This window comes from Empidonax traillii, unplaced genomic scaffold (assembly GCF_003031625.1).
Source record: "Empidonax traillii isolate 1590-97213 ecotype Southwest subspecies unplaced genomic scaffold, ASM303162v1 scaffold1000:size392382, whole genome shotgun sequence".
NCBI classification, from domain to species: domain Eukaryota; kingdom Metazoa; phylum Chordata; class Aves; order Passeriformes; family Tyrannidae; genus Empidonax; species Empidonax traillii.
Window position 1 is genome coordinate 18,729 of NW_020956193.1, and position 26,102 is coordinate 44,830.

The 26,102-nt window shown below is 49.7% G+C and overlaps 1 protein-coding gene across 2 annotated transcripts in view; it reads right to left on the minus strand.

Annotated features, from left to right (window-relative positions):
• Positions 1–426: 426 nt before the first annotated feature.
• WDTC1 (WD and tetratricopeptide repeats 1) overlaps positions 427–26,102 on the minus strand; it is a 27,101-nt gene continuing 1,425 nt past the window's right edge. The window contains exons 1-16 of one of the 2 annotated variants that reach the window (XM_027903931.1): positions 25,377–25,392; positions 20,317–20,464; positions 17,885–17,968; positions 16,958–17,004; positions 15,693–15,804; positions 15,066–15,253; positions 14,045–14,227; positions 13,670–13,764; positions 12,519–12,634; positions 11,270–11,345; positions 9,448–9,544; positions 7,934–8,107; positions 4,672–4,907; positions 4,124–4,292; positions 3,530–3,722; positions 427–3,395 (exon numbers count right to left, since the gene is read on the minus strand). In XM_027903931.1, the coding sequence (XP_027759732.1) occupies positions 3,198–3,395; positions 3,530–3,722; positions 4,124–4,292; positions 4,672–4,907; positions 7,934–8,107; positions 9,448–9,544; positions 11,270–11,345; positions 12,519–12,634; positions 13,670–13,764; positions 14,045–14,227; positions 15,066–15,253; positions 15,693–15,804; positions 16,958–17,004; positions 17,885–17,968; positions 20,317–20,424 (2,076 nt within the window). In that variant the 5' untranslated portion in view covers positions 20,425–20,464; positions 25,377–25,392 and the 3' untranslated portion in view covers positions 427–3,197. Of the gene's footprint in view, positions 3,396–3,529; positions 3,723–4,123; positions 4,293–4,671; positions 4,908–7,933; positions 8,108–9,447; positions 9,545–11,269; positions 11,346–12,518; positions 12,635–13,669; positions 13,765–14,044; positions 14,228–15,065; positions 15,254–15,692; positions 15,805–16,957; positions 17,005–17,884; positions 17,969–20,316; positions 20,465–25,376; positions 25,393–26,102 lie in introns of those variants that run through there. The other variant, XM_027903930.1, reaches the window with a different exon arrangement.

A 26,102-nucleotide genomic window follows, 5' to 3' on the forward strand; every position in this document is an offset into this window, starting at 1 on the left:
ATGGATTCTGAAAATAGCAGACTGGTTTTCCAGCTCTTCCTTAAGGGCTGCAGCTTGGAGGGCAGGGAAGTATTTGGGAGGTTTTGCAGCAGGAGCCCAGAGGAGAAAGTGAGTTTGTGAGATCCTCTGGCAAAGGATCATCTCTGGGTCTATTCCGTGTCAGACCCTCACTCCACTGACAGACGGAGTTCCCAAGCCTGGATAACCTACACTCGGCACTAACTCAGTGGCCACCACAGCTTATAAACCACATTTTGGGCTCCCCAGCCCCCTTCTCACTTGAGTTTTTGGAGTCTCTATTCTCCACGAAGCACAGACAACAAACACCCAGCCCCAACCAGGCCACCCCTCCACCCACCCCACAGAGGAGGAAGGTAGAACAAAGCCAGAACAATCCCCCCAAACAAAATGACACCAAGAAAGGACTAGAACAAAGAATTGTTTAATCGCTTAACCCTTTCTCTTCCAGGGACCAGAGAAACAAGTTTTTCTGCTCCTACTCATGAGGGCAGTAAGGCTCGTGTGTTACCTCTACAACTGCAGGGGCAAAGTTTACGAGATGATCATCTTTAGTACTCGAAAAAAGCGAGAAGCAATGGTCACTGCAACACTAAGAGAATCCTAGAGTCTCCTAACGGAGAGCCCATTGCTAGAATACAAAAATAAAGGAGGCATCCCTGCATATCCCAGGCTAGAAAGAGTTAACCAGAAAGAGCAGGAAGAAGCTTTCCCAAAGAGGGGGTTGAAGTAAACAGCAGAGGTCAATAAAGCAACATCTTCTCCCGACTTCCCCAGCATGTTTTTTCCCTTCACCAATAAATACAAATTCCTCATTAACAAGTGACAAGCAGGTAATCTGCCCACAACAAGGGGAAAAGGGGCTGGAGGCAGAAAGATTTTTCACTCCTATTATTATTTATCTTTTTTTTTTTTTTTTTTTTTTAACCAAAGCAGCCATTAAAAACAGCAACCCACTGCAGAGGCAGGGAATCTGGTTGCTTTCACACTGCAACTGGCATGTAAAAGAGCTGCACTGTCTCACAAGGGTAAAAAAAACCCCAAAAAAATAGCTGCCACAGCAAAAGGTGAATGGGGAGGGAGAGGTCTGTTCTCTTCAGAGCTTTCCATCTCAGTCTCTCAGTTTAAAAATCAAAGTCTGCAGACGTCGTCTACTGAAAGCTGAAAAAAAAGTTTGAGTGGGAGGAGAAGGGGAAGGTGGGGGGAAAGGATGCATCTAGTAGGAAGCCTTAAGCAAAAAAAAAAGAAAAGGGCAGAGCGTGTCAGAAAGCCACCCAAGTGAGGAGAATTTTCTGCTGCCTCTGGGTCTTGCAGAGCAGGTAGACCCGGGGTGGGGGAGCCCCAGCGAACAGGTGAACAGAACAGTCGTGGGTTCTGCGTGAAAACAAGCAAAGCTGCCCTCGGGAGCAGAGTGACCTGTCCCAGGTGAGCTCTGCCTCGGTGGGAGAAGGTGGAGGGGACTCTGCCATCCCAGAGCACAAGGGGAGGAGGTTGTTTCAAGGGGCTCCCACAAAACCGGGGTGGGCTTGGCTTGGCTTTGCTCCGAGACAGAGCAGGTGACGTCTGTCTGAGGGGCAGGGATGAGATCCCAGTTCTCTCTCCCTGCAGGGAACAGTGTCCTTGGAGAGACGCTGCCAGACTCCATGACCTCTCTCCCTCCTCATCTCACAGACTGTTCTGGAAGGGAGAGGCAGCCCTTGCTCAGCTAGCACTGCGCAGCCTCGCTCAGCAACGCCTGGCAGCCAGAAACAGCCAGAGGAGGAAAAAGGAGGCCTCTCATCTTTCCACAGCAGCAACAGGAAGACCAGGGATTGCACCACATGGAAGAACAGCACACACACACATGCGCACACACTCCCAGACACACACCTCACACCCCTGGGACCGAGGCTGGCCATGTTCAGACCTTCAGCAGGAAGAGCTACGAGACAGCGCAGAGCGGTTCAGATCTCCAGGGGCTCTTTGGTCTTAGTTGATAGTCCTAGAAAAAAAACAACCTCTGCGGGTTCGGTTGTAGCACAGCTGTGTAAGATCTGCTGGGTATTTAGTGTTTGGCAACTGCAAGAGGGAAAAACAGGGCTGTGTGCTACATGAGAGGGGAAGGAATGGAAGTACCAGTGCTGCGTTTCTTGGTGTGCTCCTGGCTCTGCAGCCAGTCAGGGTGTGGAGAGCGGGAAGAGGAAGGAGGGTTCCTGAGAGGATCACGAATCCATCCAATGTCACACCAACAGCGAGGCAGAGAAGGCCCACCTGGGCCAAGACAGAGCAGCTGGCTGCCCAGAAATGCTGCTGCTAACAGCTCAGAACTGTAGTTGTAACATACACGCGGTGACAACGTGCTCAGCTCCCACACAGGTGACATGGAGAGGAGAAGGTGAACACAGCTACACGTGCTGGGCGACAGAGAGAGAGGCTGTGACCTGCCCCTTTCCTCAGCAGCTCCAGCTACAACGACTCCTAAGCCTCTGACCCAACCTGCCCCCACTGCTGTCACCTCCCTCCAGGGGTTCAGGGACCACAGGAGAAAGTACCAGAACTGGGCAAGCACATCCTGCCCCGTTGAGCTGCACATACCCAGTGCCTTCAACAGTCCTTCAGCTAAGACAGGGGGAACAAGACAGGCAATCTCCAGGCCTCAACACAGCACAGCCACATCTGGTGACAACGTGTCTGAGATGGAAGGCAGAAGAAAGACGTTATGGGATAAAACAGGTGTTTCGTGGCCAACAACCCTAAACTGGGGGCCTCTAGACAGGCTGGTAGCACAGAGTCAAGCTTTCAGAATCACTGCAGTAAATTCATTCCATAACCCCTGCCCTAGGTTTGTATTTTATTCAGGAATTTAACATCCCCTCTGCAATGCAGGCAACATCACCCTGTACCAGATCATACAGCAGCTCTGGAAAAATAATCACCAGTTACACTGCTTACAGACAACTCAAAGACCCCTGTTGGGACTAAATTCCACTAAAGGCAAACCCCGGACTGCACTGCCATGCTGTGGAGGAGGAGGAGGAGGAGGTGATGGTTTACAGAGATGGCCGCTCCTGCCCCTGCCAGCTTGTCCTACTCTGTGCATAGTGCGAAACAGTGCAGTCATTCATCAGAGAGAGTCCAGGACCAAGGAAACTAGGTTCCCTTTCAGCCACACAATTAGAGGAAGGAGAGGCAGTTCTATTTTAGCTGGGCCGGCACTGGACCTGCCCCTCTGAGCTGTCTTCATCATCTGAGCCTCCAGCCCCACCACTGGTCAGTCCTGTGATCCGGTACCCCATGTTGAGCAACATCACCTCCAGGGGGTCCGCGTTCATCCGCCTCTGGTTGGCCTGGGAAGCACCTTCCATGTCCACCACCACGCGGCCGTTGAGGGTTTCACTCTGCAAGGCACGAGGGGAGAGAACTCAGGGGCTGTTGCTGCTGCTCGAACTAGAGATGCCGGCAGGGAAAAAAAGCAGCAGGAGAGACCAGGTTCCACCTCCTGGCAAGAGGAGCCTCTGACTGCAGCTCTTACCTCTGGCCTGGGGTTCCACAGCCGCACGACCGGGTCGATGCCGCTGGTGGCCAGGAAGCAGTAGCTGGGATGAGGCTGGAGACAGTTCACGATGGACTCGTCTCCCTGCAGCACTCGGACCAGGTTGGTGGTTTCCTTCTCCCAGATGAAGAAGGAGCCGTCGTCCGACCCGCTGACTATGTACTGTGCATTGCTAGGGCGAGAGGAGCACAGGCTGGAGGTCACGGCTCAGAGCCAGTCTCCAGCAGACATGAGGATCTCCTATAATTCACAGGCTGACACCCCTCACGCTTACAGGTCCAGATAAAGCTCCTGTGCTGGTCCCTCTGTCTCCAGGAGTCCTGTTTTCAATTCCAGATGGACTTCTCAAACACTAACCCAACCAGGTCCCTCTGTGGATCTGCTACTGATCAAGCTACCCGTGCAGCCACACAAGAGGGGGGTTCCCATTGTCTTTTTTAACCCTCCAAACCAGTGCCTGTGTCAATTTATAAACACATGGGGCTACAGGTGAAGCTTTATCTGATGGAAGAGAGCATCCTGCTGCTGTCCACACCCCTGCCCTGCACCCACTGCCACACTCTGCCAACATACCTGCCAAAGAAATTGGCCTCTTTGATGTCTGTAGTGGTGTTACAGTGGCCACAGTATCGGAATTTGTAGTCGTAGCTGCGCTCCCTCAGCACCATCTCGTCCTCAGAGATGGAATCCTTGCGGCCTGTGGCTCGGAGCCGGATGGGGCCTCCCCCTTTCTTGTCTTCAGCTGGAAGGACAACAGATTTTTCCCTCAGCACCATTTGGGGAGGAACATGTTCTAAGCAAACAGCACTCCAAGAGACCCCAACAGCTTTAGGGAAGAGTTAAGGACGATTCCAGCAGGGAGCAGGGCTTAGAGCACCAGCTTCCTTCCAGATTATCTCCTGGCTACATCAGACTCCTTTTATCACACTCTCACTCAAGAGCAAACCAGGACCAGGCGCAAGGAAAGAACAGGTTCAGGCCGGTTTTTGTGCAAAGGAACAATCAATCTCCCTCAGAAGTTGGAGCTTTACTTCTGAGGGGCAGTTTAAGGAGGAAAATCCTTGTCTGATCATTAGATTTCAGCGTAACCTTGAAGGAACGCACGGAGCAGTGGCACTCACCATTATCACTCTTGGAGAAAAGGGCTGCATTGATGTCCCTGTCCAATGCATCGCAGGCACTGCTGTGTGCTTGTTCTGGAAACTTCCCTTTAAAGTCATCCAGACACTCCAGTGCTTCTGCCACGTACTTGAGTTCAAAGAGGCAGCGGGCGAGGCGGAAATGGGCCTTCAGGTGGCATGGATTTAGGGATATGGCCTTCAAGCAGTCCCTCAGAGCATCGTAATGGTCTCCATCCCTGAGGAAAAGGGAGCAGTGGATCACACAGCCCGAGCAGCAACAGCCAACATTTTTCCACTGCCGTTTCCCAGCCCTCTTTTCAACTCCACAGCTTGCTGTTTTCCGGCTCTTTCCATGCAGCAGGCACCCCACAAAGCTCACTAACAGCATTTGCTGTGTCTCGGGGGCACCACCTGACCCAGCCCAGCCTCCCCAACGCCCACAGGCAGCGCTGGGATGTGACCACACAAGGGATGCCCTGCAAGCCCTGACCTGCCATTTTAAATCCGGGAGAGCAGAGCTCCCTGCTGTAACACATTTCGGGAAGTCCTTTGAAGATGGAGGATGCAGCAGCCCTCTGGCCAGGCAGCACAGGCCTCCCGTGCCAGGCAAACAGGCTCCTCACACAGCAGCTCACTCGTGCCCCTGTGTGGACACACGGCACAGCTCCTGCCCACAGACACTCAGAGCCCTCAGCCGGGAGCTGCAGAACCACCCACCACACCTCAGAGCCCTGAGGGACAAACAGCTCAAGCAGGAGTCTTTTTTTCACCTTTACAGGAAAAACCTTTGAGTTTTAGAAAGGAGTGTTGCGGCAGAGTGGTGTGGTAATGGATACTGATATCCTGTTTACAGTACTGTGCTTGATTTCCCCGAGCTCTGGCTGTGGGAATAAGGGTGTCCCTGCTTGTGCTCTGGGAGCAGGAGGGATTTGTTGAGCCTTGTGTGGTGCTCAGCTCAGACTGACAGGGCTGGTGTACCAGCATCGAGCATGAACTGCTCTGAGGCACCACAAGCTGTCCTGAGAGAGTGCCAAGGCTCCACGTGATGTTTAATAATAATAATAATAACGGTGTTTAATACCTGTAACCTATATGCCCCATTCCTTGGAAGTGTTCAAGCTGGTTGGAGTTTGGGGCAACCTGAGCTAGTGGAAGGTGTCCCTGCCCATGGCAGGGGGTGGAACTGGATGATCTTTAAGGTTCCTTCCCAAACCATTCCAGGAGTCTGTGACTCTCTGCACTGTCTGAAACAGTCCCAAGGGGAAGATGATGAAGTGCCCTGTGCCTTCCACAGGGTCACAGTTTTAGATCATATGGAGCCTGTATCATGGAATCATGGAATCTCAAAATGACTCAGGTTGGAAGGGATCACTGGAGGTCATCTAGCACTGTCCGTGTTAATTCAGGAAGCTGGACACAGCAACAGGCCACTTTTAATCAGGGAAAGAGGGAATGCAAGTTACCTGTTAGGATAACAGACTGGTGTGTCACATTTTCAGACCTGACTGGGCTATGAGCTGCTTTACCACCCTCAAACATCCTTCAGCCTCAACATCCCAGTGTCAGCCCAACAGACTGGTGTGAAAATGTGCACAGTGGGATGTAAAGCAGGCACTGACTTCTCCCTTTGTTACAGCTTTGACTCAACTTGTGCAAAACTGGAAATCAGCTCAGTACTGTCAACATGGACTGCTAAAAGCAATCCAGAGGGTGATGCAGTTGGCTTTTAGGAGCAAAATATCAAGGAACAGCCTTGAAGTGTTGCAGAGTCTGAGCAGCATCTTAAGGGAGATGAGCAAGGGGAGGTTAGGGAATTACAGACCTTCCTTTTTTTCTTGATCTCTCTGTTATTCAGAGAACAAGGCCAAAGCAGGACCTGCAGGGTTCTGAGGGTGGCCTATACCTGCTCCTGCTCCAAACATCAAGAACACCTCAGAGACACACTGCGGTTCAGTGTGGGTCACTGCCTGCCTCTGCCTCCTGCTCAGTGACATCCCTGCCACCTTCCCCACATCCCAGGAGCTGTTTCTAGCAGAAAAGTGCCCCTTTTCTGCACCTGGAAGAGATCAGCCCAGTACTGTTTAAATTCCACCCCTTGCACGCCACAGAAACCCATTGTGTTTATGTTTTTCACATCTTCCTGCTACCTTTCAAAACTGTGGCAAGGCAGTAGCTGACACACTGAAAGGTTCAGATCTGCCAACACCCTTCGGGAAAAACGATTCCTATATGAGAAATGTCATTCGTGAGATCAGCACTCAGCTTCTGTCCTCCATTCCTTAATCCCAACCTATTGTTCCCCTCCCTCTGAACGCTGAGGTCTTTTTGAGGCAGCTCCCAAATCTCTGCTATTGCAAAACAGCCAGTAGGCCAGTTACCAACAGCCACAACAACTGCTGGCTGCTCTTTGTCTTGGCAAGAGGAGAGGAGAATTCATACCGGGGATTTCAGCAGGGAGAGGAGAAGGATATCCTCACAAAGCAAATGGAGATGAAGGACCACAGCTATTTTAAATATGTTAATGGCAAGTCATGCTACTCAGTCTTACTGTGCTCAAGGGGACAGACACTAAAATAACTGAGCTGTATCTTGCAGATGCAGCTCTGGCCACTGGTCAGAGCAGACTTTACCTACTGCAGAGCCTGACAGGGTGTTTTGCAGCCACCAAGACAGAATCCCCACCAAGGCACCAGTTGCCACCTCCCCAGACCCCTCTGAGAGGTTTCCAGCCAAGGGGAGTGTGGGTTAAGTGGGGTAAACACAGGAACCACCAGGTCTGAGTATCTGCAGTAGGAGGTACTTGGATAAAGCAGCAAACAAAGGCACCCCAGGCAGCCCTAAACCAACCTTCTATCATGAGATGCTACAAAGCACAGTCACCATTACCTCATCTGTTGACAGCAGACTTAGAGCCCTATTCTAATGCAGATCAGAACCACCCAGAGAAATGCAAACACCCTTGGAGACACCCATAATGCTGTGACTCAGAAGTGGCTTTTGGGTTTCTTTTTAAAGAGGGAAGGATCAAAACTTTACCCAGCGTGTCAGCAGGTGAGAGGATGAGCTTAATCAGCTGGGCCTGACCAGAATTTCTGCAACACACGCTACTGTGCCATCCCCTTGTGCTGTGCCAGAGGTGCCCGTTTATGGCTCAATCCAATAACCCCAACCCCACAGGAAAACCAGGTCGTCCAACAAGATATCTGTGGTCCGTGGAAGTCAGGCACCTGTGACACTGAACTCTGACACTCTGGCTCCTTACCACTTGCGCTTCATGTAGGCAGCAGCTCTGTTCCCATAGAGCATGGCATTGTTGGGGGCTTTCTGCACTGCTTTGCTGTAGAGCTGGATGGCCTGAGTCCACAGCTGGCAGGCAAAGGCCTCGTTGGCTTGCTGCTTGATCCTCTCCAGGTAAGGGGGTAACTCCACTTGGGGGCTGATGGGAAAGAAGGGAGGAGCACAGGTAAGTTGGACATCCTTAACTCCAGGTAAATGTTCGTGGTGTTTAGTTTGAGCTTAGCAAGTCCCAGCGAGCATTAGCTAATAACAAAGGATTCAGGAAGAGGCAGAAGAGACCCTGGACCTGAATAACCTGAATTTAGGAGGAAAGTTTATTTTTGACCACAGAATCACAGAATGATTTGGGTTGGGAGGGACCAACTCCCTGCCAATGGACAGGGACACCTTCCACTGTCCCAGGTTGCTCCAACCCGGCCTTGGACACTTCCAGGGATCTAGGAGCAGCCACAGCTTCTCTGGGCAACCTGTGCCAGGGCCTCCCCACCCTCACAGGGAGGAATTTCTTCCTCATATCCAATCTGAACCTGCCCTCTGTCAGTCTGACTGCATCAGCTCGACCATCATTTGACCATTTCCATTGTTCCTTCATCCACAGAGACACTCCAAAGTGAGCAGTGGCTATTTTAAACACCCCACTTCACCAACACGTCTTTGTTTCGACTGCATAAACAAACATTTCCCATCCCCTTTTAGCAGTGCATAACAATGCAAATCCAGAAGCATCCGAGTGCACCAGGCCCATGCTCCGCAACCCAAAATTCCAGCCCCATTCCCGCTGCCGAGGTGGAGGGGCCACCTAGAGGAAACGAGCTGAAACATTCCACAGAGTGACTCTGGAGGAACCCAGACTACCCATATATGGTATTAAATAAGTGTCTTGACTTTGAACCGTGTCTCGGTAACAACAGCCACCAAGATGTGCTGCTGCTGCTTCACCCCAACTGCATTTTGCTCTTAAGGAATGAAAGGAGCAGGAATAACAAGAAGAGGCTGTCCATCCATTCCCAGCTCACATGCAGAGTGCAGGAGTAGTGACTCCAGTGTCACTGTCCTTAAGAGATCTTGGCTGCTTGGTGCAATTTGCAGAAGGCAGGTGCCCAAAAAAAGGGCAAAGGGAAGTGAGGCTCTTTCACCTGGCGGCCTCTGCCATTCCCAACACACAGCTCCTGCAACTCAGGAAGAAACAACCACCCAGGATGCTTTGCTTCCAGGTCTGAAAAGTCATTTCTTAGTTTTGTCCACCCCTGATTCATCTTAAGAGAGGAAAAATCTTCATGGATAATTTCTCCCTGATGCTCTTGTTCACAGCCCAGGTGCCACTGCAGCTCCTGGGACAGAGGCCACTGGACAACCCATGTCAAACACACCAAGTGCATTTGTACTTCACACTTTTTCTGGCAGCACCTCACCCTGGCAAGAGGAAGAGGACAAGGAGAGAGCCCCAGGAGTCCTGTGGAGGTGCAGCTGTGCCCTTACCTCACGTGTGCTCTCCCCTCGGACAGGCGGAAGCCGTTGCTGTGGAGGTGGATGCCGTTCGACACTCCGTTGGTGGAGGTTTTTCCATTCTGCACTTCTGAAGGTTAGAAAAATAAATATATATATATCTATAAAGCCACGCTAAGCATCAGTGTAGATTATACAAACTCCTAGCTGCAGCTTCAGGGTTTACTGTACAGCAGAGCCAAGCCAATGCCACACCACATATCACTTTTGGGACATCACGTCCCACCCCCTCCAGCCATCCAGATTTGATTTGCCGCCTTCTGTTTAGTACCAAATCTCTGCAGTGCCCTTTGCAATGGCAGTCTTGAATAGAAAACCAGATACACACACAGCTAAGTACCCACACACACACACAGAGGGCTGCTTGAAGGGATCTGCCTTTGGCTGAGTCTAGGCCATAGCTGGAGTATCACAGAATCCCAGAATGGTTTGGGTTGGAAGGGACCTTAAAGATCATTCTGTTCCACCTCCCTGCCATGGGCAGGGACACCTCCCACTAGCCCAGGTTGCTCCAAGCCTCATCCAACCTGGCCTTGGACACTTCCAGGGATGGGGCAGCCACAGCTTCTCTGGGCAACCCCACCTCACAGCCAAGAATTTCTTCCCAATATCCATTTATCCCTGCTCTCCTTCAGGCCATTCCCCATTGTCCTGTGTGAAAAACCCCAAAACTGCACAAGTATAACTCTGCATAGTATAACTCTGTATTTCAGACAAATGAACATATAACTAAGCTGTTGAACACTTAATAGAACAAGGAGGATGAGTAAAACAACTGAAGGAATCCAGTAGATGAATTCCAGATGCTTTCTTTCTTTTTCTTCCTTTAGTTCTTTTCTTACCCTACTGCTCAGGGAGCTGTTACAGGTTGAACCCATCCTCTGGCAGGTCACGCAGCCACATCAGCTGCCATTTCACCAGAAAATATTCAGCTTAAACTTCACAAACTGCATTTTATGTTGCAGCTGGGAGTGTTCCTGCAGCCACTTCAGACTGTGGAACTGGGGACACCGTCCAACCAGCCTGCTGAGCTGCTCAGAGATCTCGGCGTGCAGGGACGTGCAGGCACAGGACTTTGTCCTGGTGACACCTTTTCCCAGCCTTTCCCTGAACTTTCTGTGCCCAGCAGGGAGTGTTTGGTGCAGCTGCACCTCTGTGCTACCAGGAGGTGATTTTTAGATTAAGGCCTAAGGTGAGGACACAGGTCACACAGGGAAGGGGTGAGCTGGGAACACTCCCTGCCAAGAGTCAGGAATATTCACTGCAGCCACTGCTGCCTGTGGTATCTGTGCACAGGGCCAGGAATAAAAGGACTTTTGGACACACTTTCTGGTCAAATAAATGACTTTTTGATTGTAGGAGGGCTATTAGTGCCAGGCTAGATTGTTAGACGAGGGAAGATCGCTCTGTTTCCTTGTATTGAGTGTTAAGGAAACAACAGTATCCTACATTTTACTAATAATTCTTTTTTTAACTCTTCCATGCCTGTCCACAAAGCTTCACCCTTAGCTGAAGGCAGGATACCAGGACCTCAACCACCTACAAAGTCTACTTAATCCTTGTGCACAGCTTTAAGCATTCTCCTTAATTCACACACACACACACACACACACACATTCAGCTCTCCCCAGGTCACTTCTCCCCTCCAGACACACACTTTGTCCTTCTGTAGAAGGGTTTTAGAACTCAGGGCATGAACTGCCCTGCAGAAAGAGCCCAGCAACAGCTTTATTTTCCTGCTGCACCCTGACTTCACTCTGCCTTCCACTCCCTTTAGTGACAGCATCACACTTACCCCCTGAAGTGTGGCACTTCTTCGGGAGGAGAAAAGTGTATGGTCGCTGTTTGTATGTCAGATCAAACAAATAGACCTGAGGAAAGGGAAAAAAAAAAAAGAGAATGAGACAAAAAAAAGAAAAAAAAATCAGCAAAATATAGATGCTCAAGTCACCCAAAATAAAACAGGGCCAGATGGGTGTATGGTTTCGTGTTTGTGTTCGCTGTTTTCAAATTTTCCAACTGGGAATCTTGTTTGTGGATGGGGATGGCAGCAGTACCAGTGATGTGTTCCATTCCAGCACTGGGTTCAGAAGGGAAAATGCTGAGAAACAGGAGCCTGGTCTTGTTCCAGAGCTAAGACAGCACTCTCCACACCTACAGACCTTAAAAGATGGCCTGACCACTGACCAACCTGCTCGGAAAGCTTCAACTCCAATCAGATACTTCAATTAACACAGTGATCATGAGGGAACCAAACATTTATTGACAGAAAAGAGGTGGTACACTGAACTGAGGGAAGATGAAACCTGAGAAACTGAGAAGGATCTATTAGGATTCAAGATTTCTAAGATTTCCTGAGAAACTCCAAAGGCAGCCCTGGGAAATTCTATATTACAGCTGTACTTGGACAGGAATGGATGGCCCAGATCAGACCTACACTTCACCTTCTCAGCACCTCCTCTTAAAGGGAATGACAGCAACATGTGAGAAAGACCTGCAGAGGACAATCACAGTGCAACCTGTCCACTAGCAAAGTTCCTGCTTAATCCACGCTGATTAATGCTGTCAGGAGGATTTTCTCATTTCATTGATAGGCTTTACAGAAGATCCATGAACATCACCCAGAGCTTAAAATTAAAGCAATCAATATTCCAGGTGAAGGCCTTTACTTCTCCAAGTCCTTTAGTCACTACATTCTATTACAGAAGCAGTTTGATGTTTCAAGAATGAGTTATGGAATTTTTTTTCTAGGTCAGCAAAGGTCAGTTCCAGAACTTGTTTAGTTTTTTTTTTTTCCTCTTCCAGAGAGTGAACAGTGAATTGGAAAACCAGAACAGAACGTGGTTCAAGTTTGATCAGTGTGACAGCATAACAAACAAATCCCCAATCCCAAGCACTTCGTGTGAATTAATCAGAAAGCAGTTTAAAATCAATCAGATTACCCCCAGAGAAGTTGCTGTACCTGTTTTCAAGAGCACACAACAACGTGCAGTGACCCAACAAGCACATCTGAAGCTTTCTGACAACTTCAGCTGTCTCCTTACCTGCTCCCCTCCCATGTTGACCAAGAGCTCAGTGCCATCAGGACTGAAGGTGACATATGTGGCCACCAGAACCCTCAGCCTGTTGTTGTAATCTGGAAGCTTCACTGGAAGGTGCCCTGTGGAGAGGAGAAGTCCATAATTATTGGCTTAGCCCCTAAGTGCTGTCTTTGTCCTAGCCCAGCTGCTCCCTTTTACAAGGGAAGAGTGCAAGGCTCTGAGTGACCTGGTCTCATGGAAGGTGTCCCTGCCCACAGCAAGAGGTGGAATGAGATGGGCTTTATGGTCCCTTCCAACCCAAACCATTCAATGATTTTAATTCTGCAAGGCCACCTCCACATGAAGACGAGGACTGTAACTGCCTTGTTAACAATGAGCCTGCAGAACCCAGCAAATCTCAGTTTTAGGGATTCACCAGGATTTGGCTTTTGTGATTTGTGCCATCTGTAAATACCTCCATCTTCAACCCCCTAATCAGGTTTCCTTAATAAAGCCCTCAGCACGACCAAACCAAAGCTCCTAAATATTCAGCTCACACACACGGGTTCTGTTGCTCAGACAGCAGATGTGTTGCATGACCAATTCAGGGGACCTGAGGAATCCTCCAGTGGGACTCATCAGAAGCAGGACTGTCAGAACTGGTCTGCTGAACGTGCTGGTTCGAGATATTGAAAAAAAAAAAAAAAAACCCAAACTTTTTTTGGGAAAAAGATAGTAAATAACAAGCACTGGAGAAGAATGTCAGGTAGATTGCTCAGACACTGCATCACTGATTCTTCATCTGCAGGATGAGGACAAGTCATTTCTCCCCTGTGCCAAAAAGATTCTGAACAGCAGCTTTGCTGGGACCAGTTCCAGGGAAAGCATATAGAGCCCAAGTGATCCAATCCTTGACATTCCAATAAAAGTGACAAAAAGACATTTGTGCTGGACAAGAAGCAGCAAGGCCAGCTCACCACCCCACAGCACTGCCAGAGCAGGGAACTGAGCAAGAATCCACAGCACAGAACTGAAATAAACTGCAATTCCACGGAGCATGCCATGAAGAACTCCTCCTAGCAGTGCTTTCTCGTGTGAGGAGTAGAACTCTGCTTCTTCAGGCAATAAAGTCCCACCAGTCTCCCCCAAGGCCTCCCCAGTAGGGGTGTCCATACCTGCCACGTAGTACTGCGCCGCGCCGTCCGGGAGGGGCTTCTGTCGGTCACAGAACGTGTGTACTCCAGCTGAAGGGCTCTGCTTCATGCTTTTTCTAGCCAGAAGGAAGAAGAGCCTTATTACAATCGTAGCATTCAACTGCTGGAAGCCTGATCCAAGCTAACACTTCATGTCCACCCACGAGGACAAGGCCCACCCAGCTGTGGGGTCATCAGCCTCACATCACCCCAGTGTGTTCAGAAATCAAAAAGGCTTTGGCTGATAGAAAAAAAAATGAGTAGCATTTCACATATGACAGATCCCTGCAAGTCCCCCTTCCTCTCAGAGCCTTGGCCAGATTCCTGTAGCTCACGTGGGCCCAGCAAAGCTGTTACCTGTGGTTGTGGATCATGCGGATGTCGTAGAGCCGCACGAAGGGCCCGCTGGCCCCCACTGCCAGGTAGTTGTTGTCCTGGGGGTTCACTGTCAGACATTTGGCCTCCACCAGCTGCCCACAGTACTCAGTCAGGTCAATCAGGACCTCGGAGCGTTTGCTGTTCTCTCGCAGGTCGTACTGTCTGCAAAGGGAGGGAGTCAGACACTCGTGGCATCAGAGAGCAGGAGCAGCAACAGAGAATCACGGAATTCCCTGAGCTGGGAGGGACCCACAAGGATCATCCATCCAACTCCTGGCCCTGCACAGACACTCCAGCAATCCCACCCTGACTCTGAGAGCGTTGTCCAAACCCTCCTGCAGCTCTGGCAGCCTTGGGGCTGTGCCCACTGCCCTGGGGAGCCTGTTCAGTGCCCAACCAGCCTGTGGGGGAAGAAGCTTTTGTTAAGTTTTCCTTGATGGCCAAACTGAAGACCACTCAAAGCAGCATACTGACACTGCTGGGCAGTGACCTACACTTCATTATCCACGATGAGATGACACCAAGGACATGTTAACAACAGTCATTTGTGCCACAGGTTACTGGAAGCATCTCAGTTCAATACACACGAGGCCTCAGTATCAGGTTAATCATTAAAACCAGCTCTATAACGTGTACAAATTCATTCAGGTTCCAAATTAAACTCCAAGCCATGACCTCACAAACAGTAGCTCGTAGGAAAAGTGAAACAGAGCCTCATAATAACAATACTCATTTCAGTTTCAATGACTCTGGAGGGAAACATTATGAAGTGTTCTATCTCCCTTCCCATGGCTGTTCCTTTCCTGGCCTCCCTCTTCAGTGGAGCAATATGGAGGAGATGAGGAGGGTACTTATCAGATTTTACAAGACAAATTTTTCCAGTTTCAGGAAAAGGGAGGGATGAGCTTAAGCTCTGTAGCACAGAGACAGCCTCTCTCCAGATCCCTGCACAGCACACACCACAAGGGATCCTAAAACCAAACCAGCCGGAATTCTGTACCTGATCAACCCGTCTTCTGCTGCACTCCAGAAGGTGTTTGGCCACATGGGAGCCGTGGCAATCCTCTTCACTCTGTTGGTGTGGTCTCCAAACATGTGGACTGTCTCCTTGACAGTCAAGTCATGGACGTGCACCTTGGAATCCGCAGCTCCCGTGATGAGGATCCGATCCCCCGAATGCGGCAAGAACTGTGGGAGAGAGATCTGAGCTTCAGGCTGGGGCTGCTCACATGGCCATCACTGGGCTGTCCTGGCAGTGATGGAGCAGGAACTGCTTCAGGAACGTGGGATAACCCATGTCATTACCTGCATTACACACGTGTCAGTGTGCACACTCAGGAGTCACCAGCTACAGCAGGACACACGCATTTCAATTTGCCTCTTTGTCACACACCCCAGTTTGCTACAACCATTTCCCTTGAATTCACAGCGAGAACAAGCCTGGGATCTGCATAAACTAAGTGCAGTCCTGGATTTAATTCTTTCTTTTTTTTTTTTTTGTACCATTAGAAATATTAAATTATTTGAGAGGCAAACTGCTCGCAGGAAAACGTTTCCCAGCAAGGGTTTATTCTCTCGCTGCTGAGCTGCCAATTTTGTTGGCTGTTCATTCCTCCTAACCACATACCTTGACAGAAAAGATGTTTGCAGTATGTCCTGTGTGCATAGAAAGGAGTTTCTTGTGGTGCAGAGGATCCCAGACAATGGTGTGCTGGTCATCAGAGCCAGAGGCCAACAAGCTGAATGAAAGAGAAGAGAAATATGCACCATGTATTGTTCTGCTCTAAGCCACGACCAATTTCACAGAGCGGTTTGACCACAGACATCCATTAAGTTAATTCAGCCCTAAGCAGCCCATTTCCTCTCTCTTTCCTCAGCTCTGTGTTCCCCATGCACTCATCCATCCAGCCAGGTCAAGGAGCTAAACCAGCCAAACACGGAAAATAAAACCAGTGGTTTGCGTTGGTTCGGCTGATTGAAGCGCCTCATCACACGGATCCCGATGGCACGGGGGAAAACAGGGGTATTTGGTCAACAACAAAATGCAAGGCCTCCATTTTCCTCATTCTCCTGGCTGTGTTAAGTGCTGCCCATCATCCCTGAAGCCAAGCCAAGGCATTTATTCCCAGGCTCTGGATGTGCCCGAGCAGTCCCAGGGCTCACGGAGTGAACCACAAACCACTTGAAAAGTACAAAGTCATCGCAAGGTGCTGTTGACCTTGCACATCCCTCTGCATCTGAGCCCAAAAGAACTGGACATCTGCAACTCTCAGCTGTTTTAAACTTACCTCCTTGTAGCCAAATCTCTTTCAAGCACATGAAACTTTCACTGGTAAATCATTCTGAGAGCAGACTTTGGATGTTCTAAGAGGCGTGTCCAGAAATACACGCTCTTCCTTCCAGCCACTCCTTTCTCAGGCAGAAAGTCTTTATTCCACTTGGTTAATGGAAATGCCCTTTAGTTTCCCTCTAAAACTGCAGAGGGGTAAATTCTCTACCTCCCTGCCTTAGATATTTGTCCCCCAGCAGCAGCTTTTAACTGCATGGTGAAGGGGGTTGGGAAATGTCACCACCAGCTGGGCAAATCCTAAAGATCCATTATAATCCATAATACCACTTAAGAGAAGAGAAGCAGCCTTCAATCTCCACTTCTTAGTCTGACTATTTCCCTTCTGAACTGACTAAAGGGGTATTTCTAATAATATCCAGATATATTTAACAAAATAAAGCTTCTTTTTGAAGTGTGAGCTCTACTATAGCTAAAACTTTGAGCTTGAGCTCCACTTTACTAGAAATGGGAAGCAGCTGCTTGTGATAAGATGACCTATATGTTACTCTTGGGAGAACCTGGGGTTATGGGTTTGTTGATCCCAAACCAAGCCACATACTTACTCTCCTTTTTCATTCCACTCTAGACAGTTGACACACCCAGAGTGACCCTGAGGGAAGAAAAAAAAAAAAGAAGGTGGTATGACACAAACTTCAGATTTATCAAGCAGAGCTGTTCTAAGGCAAGGACACAGCGAGCTCCCCACAAATAACAACTTGTTCCAATACAAGCAGGGGTTTTTCATGTTTTTATTCCAACCCTGCAAAAAAAAAAAACCAAACAACACACCTACATAACAAATAAGCACCTCCAGAAAAGAAAGACATGCTATAGCAGCTGGGGTAGAAAAGGCAAAGTGAAACAATTAATAAAAAAAAAAGGTAGTGTTGAATAAAATGGCAGTTTTAGTCTCGGAGGCTACAGCTGAAATCCCGCTGTACGCAGGGAAAGGTGACTTTGCTTCCAAAGCCCTCGGCGAGGCTGACAAATTACATGTGCGGGTTCTCTGGGAACACAGGGAAAAGGCACTTTTGATAGCTCTGTTAGAAGCACCTTGCTGCTGGGTGACTCCGTCATCCATCTTCATCCAAATTAACCAACAGCTGTAGCGAGAAGTGGGGGAGCACGGATAGCGTTTGATTTGGGGGATGCGACTGAGAAGGGGGACAAAAGAACCCTTTCCTCCCCACAAACCAAGGTAACATTAAGACCTGACACAATAAGCTGTGTCAGAGTGCAAAACAACAACCTGTTCTTTAGGGAACACATCAGGCACTAGAGCTGAGAGTGCTGAAGAGTTGACAACTGGCTCTCTTGCAGGTGCGGCAGGTTAAGTGCGGAAAGCTCACACAAACTCTCACTGAGCTATTCCTGGCTCTGACGCAGCTTGGGGGATAAGAAATCAGCATCTACCCCATAAAAGAGAGAGCTTCATACCCTTCCTGCAGTGAGGAAGCAGCTGGTTTGCTCTTTGGGCACTGCCCACTCACCTGCAGTTCTGCCTCCAGGCCCAGGCGGCGGATGAAGGGGTCAGTGACGTGGTAGTGCCGCTCGAAGCCCAGCGCTCCCCTCTCCTGCAAACAAGCACCACATTGACCACGCAGCAAACAAAACACTCCTCTTTGCCCTTTGAAGAGAAGAGTCTTAAAAGTTTAAAAATCAAGCAGGGGCTTTGCTGGGTATTGGGGGTGTCTGTAGTGTGAGGGAGCTGCGCTCTAAGTAGGGAGACACAGAATCAGAGGATGACTGAATGGCTTGGCTTGGGAGGGACCTTAAAGATAATGCACTTCCACCCCCTGCCATGGGCAGGGACAAATTCCACTAGCCCAGGTTGCTCCAAGCCCCGTCCAGTCTGGTCTTGGACACTCCCAGGGATGGGGCAGCCACATTTTCTCTGGGCAACCTGTGCCAGGGCCTCCCCACCCTCACAGGGAACAATTTCTTCCCAATATCCAACCTAACCCTGACCTCTTTCAGCTGAGACCATTCCCCCCTGTCCTATCACTCCGTGTCCTTTTGACAATTCCCTCTCCAGCCTTCTAAGCCATCATTCAAACATCTTCAGGCAGGCACATCATAACCTTTGCCCCTGATTTGGTTTAAAATGGTGTTCAGCTCAGTGCCAGGCTCAGCTGGGGAGCCAAGACCAGGCCAGTGTAAGTTGCCTACTTTGGGCCTGAAGCAGAAGACATGGAAGAGCTTGGGAATGCCTATTATTATCCCCTGGTGATGACTTCAGCAGGAACTCAATCCTGAGGACAGAAGTGCTGGACCAGAGCTGCTCAGGAGATCTCTGCCATTCCAGAGCCTGTCCCGAGGCACCAGCACGGGCAAAGTCCCAGGGAATGTGACTGGACAGCTTCCTTTGGGATGGGTTATTTCCTCAGCCATGGAGCAGGACCTTGGAGCTGCAGCACCACAGCACAGGCTGTTCTGGAGGGAACAGCTGCCACAGAACTGCGTCAGTACAAATGAAGGTGAAGAAAAGCAGGACAGTTGTTTCCCCTGTGATCTCACAGGGCTCACAGATGCATTAGCAGATGGCTTCGATGAAAAAAGGCCAACTGCAGAGGCAGGGATGGAGGGAAGGGAATGCAAGTCACATTTTGGGTGGAACAGCTAGGGAGATTCCTTCCTAGGACCTGACCCAGCCCTGGTCTTGTCCCATACCACTCTCAGCTTTTGTTATCAGTATTTAGGGATGGGAACACCGATGTCAAAATTATACTGATGGGGCTCAAAAAAAAAAAAATAAAAAATTCACACTGCAGGGGCTTGGAACACATCAGCAGTCCCAGAGCAGACACACAGAACTGCTGAATTCCCTTCCCAGCCCAACGTTCAGTAATGAACTCCACACACTCCAAAAGCTATTTGAAAACAAAATGGAGACAGATATGAAAGTGATGGAGGGAAAACAAACCAGGCTTTTTGTAGGAGCTTCCACGACAGACTTCAAACCCCCTGGTGTATTTTTGTGGAGAGCATTCCTAAGGCCCTGCTGGGCCCAGTGCAAGGTGCTGCAGGTGTAATTCCCGCACTGCTGCAGCCTCAGTGGCTTTGTGAGGGCTGTGGGGTAGGATTTTGTTTTCCCTACAAGGAACTGTCAGACTTAGCAACCTTCCCAAGGTCACATATCGAAGTCTGACAGAGCAGACAGCGTGAGGCAGTCCCAGGCTAAGGCTCTAACCACAGAACCAGCCTCTCCTTGTTAGGGCAGCAAAAGAAATCTTTGCACATGGATTAAATTACAAGCTTGTAACACAAAGTTTGGTACCCAAATTGCAAAGTGAGCACTTCCAGTTCCTTATTCTGGCTACTCACAGACCCCTTTCCTGAATGCTGATTACCAGCAGAGCTGCAAATGATTTCAGGCCTCTGAGTCCAAGCAATAATTGCCTATTGTGTCTGCTGCAGCCAGTCCTTTCACGTTGATATTCCACAAATGCAGCCATCAGATGACTGATCCAACCACTGCAGCAGCTTTTTCCCCTACACAAAGGAAGCAACACACCACTCTCTAAAGAAGAGGAGACAGAGAGAGGCTGTGACAGAGATCATTAGCTCTACTACAGTCAGAAATACCTCTGATGGCAAGATCACACGGGGAGAACACAGAGAGGAGAGAGGGAAGCTGGCTGAGGGGCCTTTGTGGTGCCCAAACGCAAGCAGCTGTATTTCCCTCAAAAGGAACAGAGCTGCTGATGGCAAACTAGCACAGGGAGAGGAACTGTGTTCCTGCCATGCCACACTTCACCCCAGCTCCTCATTAAGGACAGTGACAGATCCTGTGTGTTTGTTCTCTTAAGCTTCTCATGGAGCTTATCAACAAGAGATCTTTTCCAAAGTAAAGGTACCACCACGAGAATTTCCCAATCCAGCACAAACGCTGATTCTCCATCTCCCTCCACCCAGCACGTACCTTGATCTGTCTGTGGATGATGTCTCTGGTAATGTTGGCTTTTGCCATCTTCTTGTAATGGGGCAGACGAAAAGAAGCTATGGGAAGAGCTGCTGTGCATCCAAGCATTCCAACCGGGCCCAGATCCACGCTGAGGGCATTCAGCTACCTGCAGGACAGCATAGGGAGGGGACACAGGCAGGCACACACCCTATTAGGCCATTCAGACAATGTCAAGCTTCGTTTTCCAAAAACAGCAGTGGGTAAGAACTGCAAAGTTGGGTATAAAGGCTCCTGAAGAAACTCTAGGAAGGGACAGCCTAAGACTGAACAATGTCTGACCTGAGGCCATCCCCAGTCTGTGGAGGAATTCACAATGAGCAGGATTCCAGGACTAAACAAGCCTGGAAAATCCATGTTTCTATGCCAGCAAAGACCCTGGGCAGCATCCTGTCCCACAGTTTCCCCTCCCACCATTCCATGTCCACTCATGTCTGATGTCATGTTCCCCAAGCTCTGCAATCAACAAGACTCATATTATGAATAAACACAGTATTGATGATTTTGGTCACCTCTTCCCTCTATTTTATAACACTTAATTATCAGCAAAACCAAATCAGAACAACCAAAAGGGTATAAACATTCCTAAAAGTCACAACAGCCAACCATCAGGGGGTGGTTGGTCAACTGAACACCCAATTACCTCAGTGAGAGGAAAGGGGTGACCAGTTAAAGTTGAATTCCCAGGAGAAATTATGAGGTTTGTACTCTCTTAATGGAGTTTAATTTACTAACCTAAATAATTTAAACCACACAGAATTAGCTACACTTGCTAAAAACCATCCAAACTGCAGAGTGATGGTCACAACCCTGCTCTGGACAGGCTGCCTAGCAAAGGATCAGTTAGTCCCTGAAAAATGATGTAATTCCCTTCATTTCCATACCACAGGCTGTCCCATTTTGATATTTCTACAGTCTCCTCTTAAAAAAAAATAAAAAAAGTATAAAAATAAAATTTTAAACACCCATTTTCTCCTATGTAACCCACTGGTTTTAAACTCTCTTTAAAAACGTTCCCAAGCAGAACAAGCCAAAATTTTCCTCTTTTACATGAGGAAATGCTGATTCACTGAAACAAGAGCGTTTCACAGAAATGCAGCAACAAAACAGGAGTTCTGACAAACCCTGCCTGATTCTCTGCTGGTTCATCTGCCAGGCTGCTGCCACGTGAGGGCCTCCACTGGTCACCTCACCCATCCCCTGCCACGGGCAGGGACACCTTCCACTAGCCCAGGTTGCTCCAAGCCCTGTCCAACCTGGCCTTGGACACTCCCAGGGATGGGGCAGCCACAGTTTCTCTGGGAATGACAACAACTGCCGTCAGGAACAGCTCCCAAGGACAGGAAGGGGAGGAAGCAGCACCCAGGCACAAGGGCAGGTGAGTCCAGCTGACTCTGCAGCGCTGAGGGAAACTCCTGAGAAGTTTCTGAGCTGCTTCCCCTCACTTCAAGGAAGACATTGAGGGGCTGGAGAGTGTCCAGAGGTGGGAATGGAGCTGGGGAAGGGGCTGGAGCACCAGGAGTGGCTGAGGGAGCTCAGCCTGGAGAAAAGGAAGCTCAGGGGGGACCTTCTGGCTCAGCAACTCCCTAATGAAAGGGGGACCTGGGGGTGGTCAGGCTCTGCTTCCAGGGAACAAGGGACAAAGAAGAGAGGGAACAGCCTCAGGCTGTGCCAGGGGAGGGGCACATTGGACATCAGGAGGAATTTCTCCATGAAAAGGGTGGCCAGGCATTGGCAGGGGTTGCCCAGGGAGGTGGTGGAGTTGGGGTGGGGATCGGGTACAGGTTGGACTGCATCTCAGAGGTCTTTTCCAACCTCAATGACTCTGTGAAACACAGGCAGTCAGGACAGACCCCTCACTCCTTGTGTCAGATCCACACAAAGCTGCCAGCAGGGCTAGATAAGCGGACAATGGATGTCTCCATTGCTGCAGACACCCCAGAGGACGGGGTTTCCAGACAGCCCCATGAGCTGAGCTCTGCAGGGAGAGGGAGCGCTGCTGACTCAAAAAGCAGCTCCAGGTCTGGACACACCACACGTGCAGGATCAGTGGTATCTGCCATCTCTCCCCTCCAGCTTATCCAGACACCTTTTCCAGCTAGCAAGCCTCCACCTGCCCTTCTCCTGGGCTGGATCCCCATGGATTGGCCTCCTTAAACAAATCCTTCAGGATACAGCAAGTTCCTCCCTCCAGAGCTGCAACAGGGCCAAGACCATCGTTCTGTGACACCTCAGCAGTTCATCCCTCGGGTGAGGGGCTGCTGCTCACTGGACAAAACCCAAGGTCTTCTTGTCCCTAAGATTATATCCCAATTTTCCACTCCTTCTCCTCCTCACAGGGAATTTTAACCACACCAGCCACCTGCCCTCACCCAACCCTTCTCCCCAGGAACCTGTGACCAGTCACTGACGGCAGCCAAACAACTTTTTCCATGGAAACAAACGATCCATTAACCTAAAATATATCCCCAAGAGACTCGAGGGACAATATTCCAGCAGATCTCAGGGCCTCAGTCTTGTCTGCAGCTTTCCACTCTTCCTGGTGCTTCCTTACAGCATTCCCAGACTCTGTCCACCGTCTCCTCTCTCCAAGCAGCATCCAGCTTTTTCCTCTTCTTCCCTACAGACAGATTTCTTGTCTCCCTCTTTGACAGCAGTTTAATTTTGAGCTTAGGACCCCAAAAGGACCCAGGGCCAGGCAGGCTTTCACCTCCCAAAGGACAAAAACCCCATTGCTCTCTTAAGAGCCCTACCAAAAAAAAAAAAAAAATCTGTCACATTTTCTATGTCCAATTATGGCTAATTTCCAATCAGCTCCTTTTCATTCAACCAGCACCAAACAGCCTCAAGGACACACGTGGAAGAGTGCATGTTCACAGAAAGATCCAGATCTCCCCTACACAGACCGAAATAACCCCCACCAAGAAGCCAGTTTAGAGCTAAACAAATCCCTGCAAAACCATTTTAATACACTCTAAACCCACTGGGTGAACAGAGGGAAGGAAGATCCAACCCCCCCCCCCCCCCAAAACCTGCCAGTCCATATAAGAGAGACTCAAACTGCCTTGATTTCCAACAGAGTCTCCTTTGTCCCAGCATTTTTCTCCCTGCTGGAACTCTGACGCCCACACTGGCCAGGGGACACAAAACACAGGAGTTGGCTCTTTCTGGGAGTGTTTTTAGGATTAAAGATGTGTTGTAGAGCTTCCCAACCCTCTGGGCAGGTCACTGTCACTCAGAGGTGTGCCCAGCAGAATGCTCTTTCACAGGTCTCAGGAGATTAACACAACTTTATTACTCAAAAGATACAAGTCAGAAAAATTATCCATGAAATCAGCCCTTTGGGTGACAGGCTTAGGAAAAAAAAACCCAGTCAAACAGGAATGCAGGAGCCTAAGGTGTCTCTCTTTCCTAGAAAGGGCTTGGTTTGGCAACTGGGTGTTGTAAAATGCTCAAAGGTCTCCCAGAACATGTGTCTGTGCTTGGCCAGGAAGACTCCAAGAGCCTTCCTTGCTTTCACATTGCTATTTTTTTTGTTGTTATTGCTCAACAGGTATTCCACAGCTACAAAGGCTCAGGCAACCTTCAAATTATCATGGGATCACAGACAAAGAATAAAGAAATCCCAAATTCTCATTCTGGGTCAGATTTTGAGCATTAGCCACACCAATCCCAGGCTCACATTCACCAATTCCTGATTATTAACTAATTAAATACATAATAATTAAATAAATATTAAGTGCTGTTAACACCAAAGACTACTGACCCCACCACTGTACAGGAAGACCCACTCTCCAGTTACAAACTGACCCTGGAATAAAACACAGAATCCCTCAAGATTTGTAAATCCCCTGAAAAACACATATAATAAATAATTAGACAAAAAATTAACCGTGTCTCCCCATTTCTTAGCCACATAAAGGCTCCCAATTCCAAGCAAGGACAACCTTCCCTCATCCCTCAGTGCTCCAAACCTGCCCGGGGACACCGCAGACAGGACTAAAAACTTGGGATCTAAGTACAGCTGTCACCTCATCCACGGCAACAGCCTCTTCTTAAACTCCACCTGCAGCACACAGAGCACCAGCCCACCTGCAGTTCCCTCCTGGACACTCTCCTGCCCCTGCAACACCCAACTCCAGAGGCACAAAAAGCACTTTCGCAACACTTGGCCTTTAAATCCGCAGTCAAAAATTAACAAGCCACAGATTTCTGCAGGCTGTGGGCTCCAAACCTGGCAGGCTGTGTTTACACTGACAGCAATTCAAAAGCCCCTGAAGCTCCTGGGAAGGTACACTTCCAGAGGGTGCTCCAGGGCACGGGGAGGAAGGGGAGTAACGGGATTCCAATCGTCCCGAAACACTCGCTCCAAGTCTGGAAACAAAACCTCGATAACACAAGTAATTCCACTGATTTAATACCAAGCTATCCCAACACAGCTCAGATTTGGGGGATTGCTCCTCTGCTGGATTGTATTTCCCTCTCAAGGAAGCACCTGAACAGCCCTCACCTCCCTCACGCCCAGAGCGACACCCTGACACAGATGCCCTGCAGACAGGGGGGTCAGAGCCCCAGCCTGGGCACCAGCACCCTTTGGAAAAGCTCCATCCACCCCAAGAAACTCCATCGAGCAGCAGGACCCCCAAAATCAGCAGCTTTGCACGAGCAATCCGATTCCTAACGCCGTGGATGCGCCCAAGTTTCTCAAGGTCACCGGGAATAAGCAGCACTCTGCACACCACGAGCCCTGCGGATACACGGCTCACCCCCAAGGAACATTCCCCAAGACCCTTCCCTTCAGCATCTACAGATTATTTCACCCACCCAAACACCACCCAGGACACACTTCAGGCATCCTCACAACTTATTTCCCTGCCCTCTTTACCTTGACTCCCCAAGAGGTCATGGACCAAATTAAAATACATGGAGAGAGGTACCTTTTTTTTTTTCTTTTTTTTTCTTTTTTTTTTTTAAGAAACCTGGAAAACCAAGAGGGAATGACCTGGTTAGCAGCAAACAACTTTGCCAAAAGAAGGTTTTGCTCCAGCTGAAGGAGTTGTCAGGAGCTCCCCAGGACAGATGGACACGGAACATGGAGAGAGTGAGGAGAAGAAGTGGGATCTGAGCCCTGACAGACTCAGTGTGAGGGGACTGTCAGGGAAACTGGGATAGCCCAGAGCCACACAGTGCTTCCAGCTCAGCCCTCCAGCTGGAATCCTGCCTCTTCCCTTCATCCCCCAGCTCACACACCCACTGGGATAACAGGAAGATGCCACACAACACCTCACCCAGCACAGGCAACATCCCAGACCCACACGGCCCAGCAGCTCCAGGAAGGAGTTCAGCTGGCAGGGGAGGAAAGGTTGATCCCCCCCCTCCAGAGAAAGGGGCTGCAGGACCCCCACCAGGAGCAGGGAAAGGTTCTGTGAAGGGTTCAGAGAGCGGATGGTGAGCAGAGGAGGGAGCAGGGCACGGTCACAGTTAGGAAAGGGGAGAGGAAGGTGAGGGCAGGGCAGTGCCAGGTGTGGGAGGGGGGAAAGGGAAGCCAAAAAGCAGAGGTTGCACCTGGCAGGGGCTGGGTACCTGCCAGAGGATGCAGGAATGGAGGGGGAGAGGTCAGGAAGAGGGTCTGGGGAAATCAGGGATGAGGGTCTGAGGAAAACTGGGACTGGATAAAGGAGGGGTTTGCTCCTGGCAAAGGGAAGGGAGGCAACACCTCGGGGAGACAGGGGGGCACTTGACAGAGC